This window comes from Pundamilia nyererei, unplaced genomic scaffold (genome assembly GCF_000239375.1).
Source record: "Pundamilia nyererei isolate P.nyererei 1_Seehausen unplaced genomic scaffold, PunNye1.0 scaffold00419, whole genome shotgun sequence".
Taxonomy (NCBI): Eukaryota; Metazoa; Chordata; class Actinopteri; order Cichliformes; family Cichlidae; genus Pundamilia; species Pundamilia nyererei.
In genome coordinates this window covers 119,244-122,694 of record NW_005187820.1, presented here as the reverse complement: position 1 = coordinate 122,694, position 3,451 = coordinate 119,244, and the positions used below count along the sequence as shown (strand labels likewise).

Here is a 3,451-nt window from a genome sequence, read left to right as displayed (position 1 = left end):
AAAAAAAAACAACAAAAACAACTACATTTCCGCGAAAATGACGTCACTTCCGGTTTCGGGCAGGTCATGGCGGACATGCAAAAGTTCACGCTGATGGACGTAGGAAGTGTTATGAACAGCTGATCGGATCGGCAAAGCGTGTTTCTGGAACATTATGTTTTTGTTGCTGCAAGAGCTTTTTATGCAGTTTTTGCAAAGCTGTATGTGGAAGGAAACTGTGACCGAGGACAAGCTGATGGCATCAGATGCAAGTACAACTCCTCCGGTTTCATATGCAAAAAAAAATAAAAATATTGTGCTAGCTTACGTGGTTGCAGTGCTGCCGGGATTTAAAAATAGTTACGCAAAACAGAGCGTGCTGCTCTGACCGGCTCTAAAGGGTTAAGTTATTTAAAAAAGGGAACGTATGGAGGTCTATTAGTGGCAGCAAAGTGACCGTTCAAGATCGTTAAATTTTTTTTTAAAAATGAATATCTTTAATTGTAAAATAAAACCCAAACGTGGAAGCTTAATCTACCTTAAACCCAAGTTTAGCCCCGCCCAGGTGTGACTCACCCCCACTGGTCGTAGCTGTTGATGTCCCACATGACGCCCTGGACGAAAATCTTGTGCTCGTACATGGCTGAAAGAACAACACAGCTGTGTCAGACTCCTCCTCTTTAAATGGACACACCTGAGACGTTATTGGTGCAACTCAAGTTTACAGTAACCGGAGATCACCTGCAGTGACTCCGCCCACAGCAGCACGTTTGATTAAAAAGCCAGTACTCACCGACCAGAGCTCCCAGTATGAACGGGGTGAGCTTCTTGAAAACGATCGAGTTGCTCGGCTTGTTCCCCAGAAACACCTGCAGAGAAAAACATCATTTAAACGCTAGAACGTCGACACGCTGTACAGTCACCTGACTGTTTCTACTCTGATGGTCACACACAGGTGTGTCCAGGTGTGCGCTCTTACCTTGTGCGGCAGCAGCTTCTCCAGAGCATCTCCCGACATGCCGGCGGCCTCCAGCTCTTTCCGGGCCTCGTCCGGAGTCTTTCCCTTCATCAGCGCTTCGGTCTGAGCCAGGAAGTTTGCCACCAGGATCTGCATGAAGCACACAACACCTGTGAGGCGTTACATCATCCAGGTGTGCTCTCGGTTCCTCCAGCTAATCAGTTCAGCCTGGCTAAGGTAACGTTAAATGTCCAGACCTTGTGGTGGAGGTTGTTTCTGATTGGATGCTGAGACTGAGCAGGAATGAGGAAGTCAGCAGGAATCATACGAGTGCCTGAGGAAGGACAAGCAGTCTGTTAACTCTGGGTATTGATCACAGGCTGTTCAGACGCACGAGGCGGCGAGCTCCAATCAGATCAGACCAAAGAAGAAAACTCTGTCTGGCCTCAGTGATCCAGAATAATCTGGCTCCCTCTGCTGTGGGGGTGGGGGTGGGGAGCATTCGACGCCACCAATCATCTGTGGAAGGAGCCCTGTGGTATCCAATCACAGCATCTCGAATGTTCTCAGATCAATAAGCAGCAGATCAAAGACACTCAGGTGTGCCCCTCTCACGTCTCTTATTAAATAAAAGACATCTGATTATGTTTACAAAAGGACCTGTACAGGTGTTTCCACAGGGGGAGGAGCTTCAGCTTCAGGCTCGGGCGCTCCAGGTACGTCGTCTGTGACCATTTTAACTCACCTGTGCTTGGATCATGAAGGTTTGTGTGACCTGCGCTGGGGCTGCAGGTGTGATAAGCTGCCCTGATGTTCACTAACGAGCGGTCACTGTTACATAATTAAAGGGTGGAGCTTCACCTTGGTGGATGAGCTGGTAGAAGGCGTGCTGCCCATTGGTCCCCGGCTCGCCCCACACGATTGGTCCAGTGTGGTAGTTGACGCGGGCGCCATCTTTGGTGATGTACTTCCCATTGGACTCCATGTCGCCCTGAAGACCAAACAGACGGGTCATCAGCGCCGACATTCATCACGAACACGAAACTCCACCCCCACGCCGCAGTCTGATGTAATGTACGGTTTCTGTGGTCTCCTGCGCGTTACGTGACGCAGGCGTCACACCTGCAGACCCGCCTCCCTGCGTCACTGACCTGCTGGAAGTAGGCGGCGAAGCGGTGCATGTACTGGTCGTAGGGCAGCATGGCGTGGGTCTCTGCCTGGAAGAAGTTGATGTACCAGACGCCAAGCATGGCGAGTAGCACGGGGGCGTTCTGCTCCAGGGGGGCACTGCGGAAATGGTTGTCCTGGGAGGAGGGGGGGAGGAGAGTTTAGGTTCATGCTCCTGCTGTCAGGCTGCACACGCTCTGCTAACTGCAGGTGAGATGTTCACCTGCAGTCAGCAGAGCGTGTGCAAGTATTGTGCACAGAGCGCGTGCAGAAACAAAGGGCGCCATTCTCTCGCCTTTCACATTCGAGTCTGAGTTGTGAAAGTGTCCTGTTCAGTAACTTGACGGGAAGCGTGGAAACATTTCAGAGTGACGCAACGATCAAATAACACGTGTTGAAATCCATTTTTGTCCCGCGGACGAACGTGAAGTAACTCGCTCGCAAGAAAGCAGAAGAGACGGCGACGTACCATCCAGTGAGCTCCGGAGAGAAGCTGCTCGAAGTTCTCAAAGCCTGAAACACAAAACAAACCAGAGTTTATCAATCAGGCTCTCAGAAGGAGGGACATCAACTCAGTCGTGCACATATCAACAGGCTGAAGCTCAGCTCGCTGCAGAGCAGCTTTGCTTGATTCTCAGTCCAGAATAATCCTTCTTTCCTCTGACAGGACGACGCCATCACTGACTGATAACTTTGCCCCGGCGACAGCCGAGTCACAGACGTACCCACGTGCAGAGCGATGGACAGACCGATGGCCGACCACAGCGAGTAGCGACCTCCGACCCACTGAGGACGAGCAAACATGACATCACACAGTCACTCCACCAATCAGAGCACAGGCAGGGCAGCAGATCGTCAAAATAAAAGCAGTGACAGGAAGCAGCGAGCTCGCACTGAGCCGCTTTCTGTCAGTTTGTTTTCAGCAGAAGGATGGCAGCGTTAACCGAGGTCACGACAGGAGCGACCTCACGAGAAACACGAAGGAACTCCGACTACGGTAAAAATGACGAGCTCCTTAAATCTGAAGAAAAGCGATGAATTTAACTGTGAAGGAGCCAGAATCAACACAAACGAATATTATTAAATAAATAACGAGGGTCGACTCAAAAACCTGTTACCCAGGTTACACGTCACCAGCCCGCCGCTGAAAACCATCCGAGTCACATGCATTCATAGTGACATCATCCTCCTCATCATCGTAACAGGCGCACTTACGTCCCAGAACTCGAACATGTTCGCCGTGTCGATGCCGAAGTCCTTCACCTTAGCCTGAAGGAGGCGGAGACAGAGAGGCTGCAGATGATCTGATTAGAGCAGCGTGTGTGTGTGTGTGTCTGTCTGCGTGTG

At 50.8% G+C, this 3,451-nt stretch overlaps 1 protein-coding gene across 1 annotated transcript in view; it reads right to left on the bottom strand.

The window, feature by feature from the left end:
• Window positions 1–3,451, bottom strand: part of gpia (glucose-6-phosphate isomerase a) — a 9,091-nt gene that overhangs the window by 2,005 nt on the left and 3,635 nt on the right. Inside the window, exons 9-17 of the mRNA XM_005753296.2 lie at window positions 3,320–3,373; window positions 2,830–2,890; window positions 2,574–2,617; window positions 2,089–2,241; window positions 1,799–1,928; window positions 1,195–1,271; window positions 959–1,087; window positions 773–848; window positions 556–622 (exon numbers count right to left, since the gene is read on the bottom strand). Coding sequence (XP_005753353.1) covers window positions 556–622; window positions 773–848; window positions 959–1,087; window positions 1,195–1,271; window positions 1,799–1,928; window positions 2,089–2,241; window positions 2,574–2,617; window positions 2,830–2,890; window positions 3,320–3,373 — 791 coding nt within the window. The remainder of the gene's footprint in view (window positions 1–555; window positions 623–772; window positions 849–958; window positions 1,088–1,194; window positions 1,272–1,798; window positions 1,929–2,088; window positions 2,242–2,573; window positions 2,618–2,829; window positions 2,891–3,319; window positions 3,374–3,451) is intronic.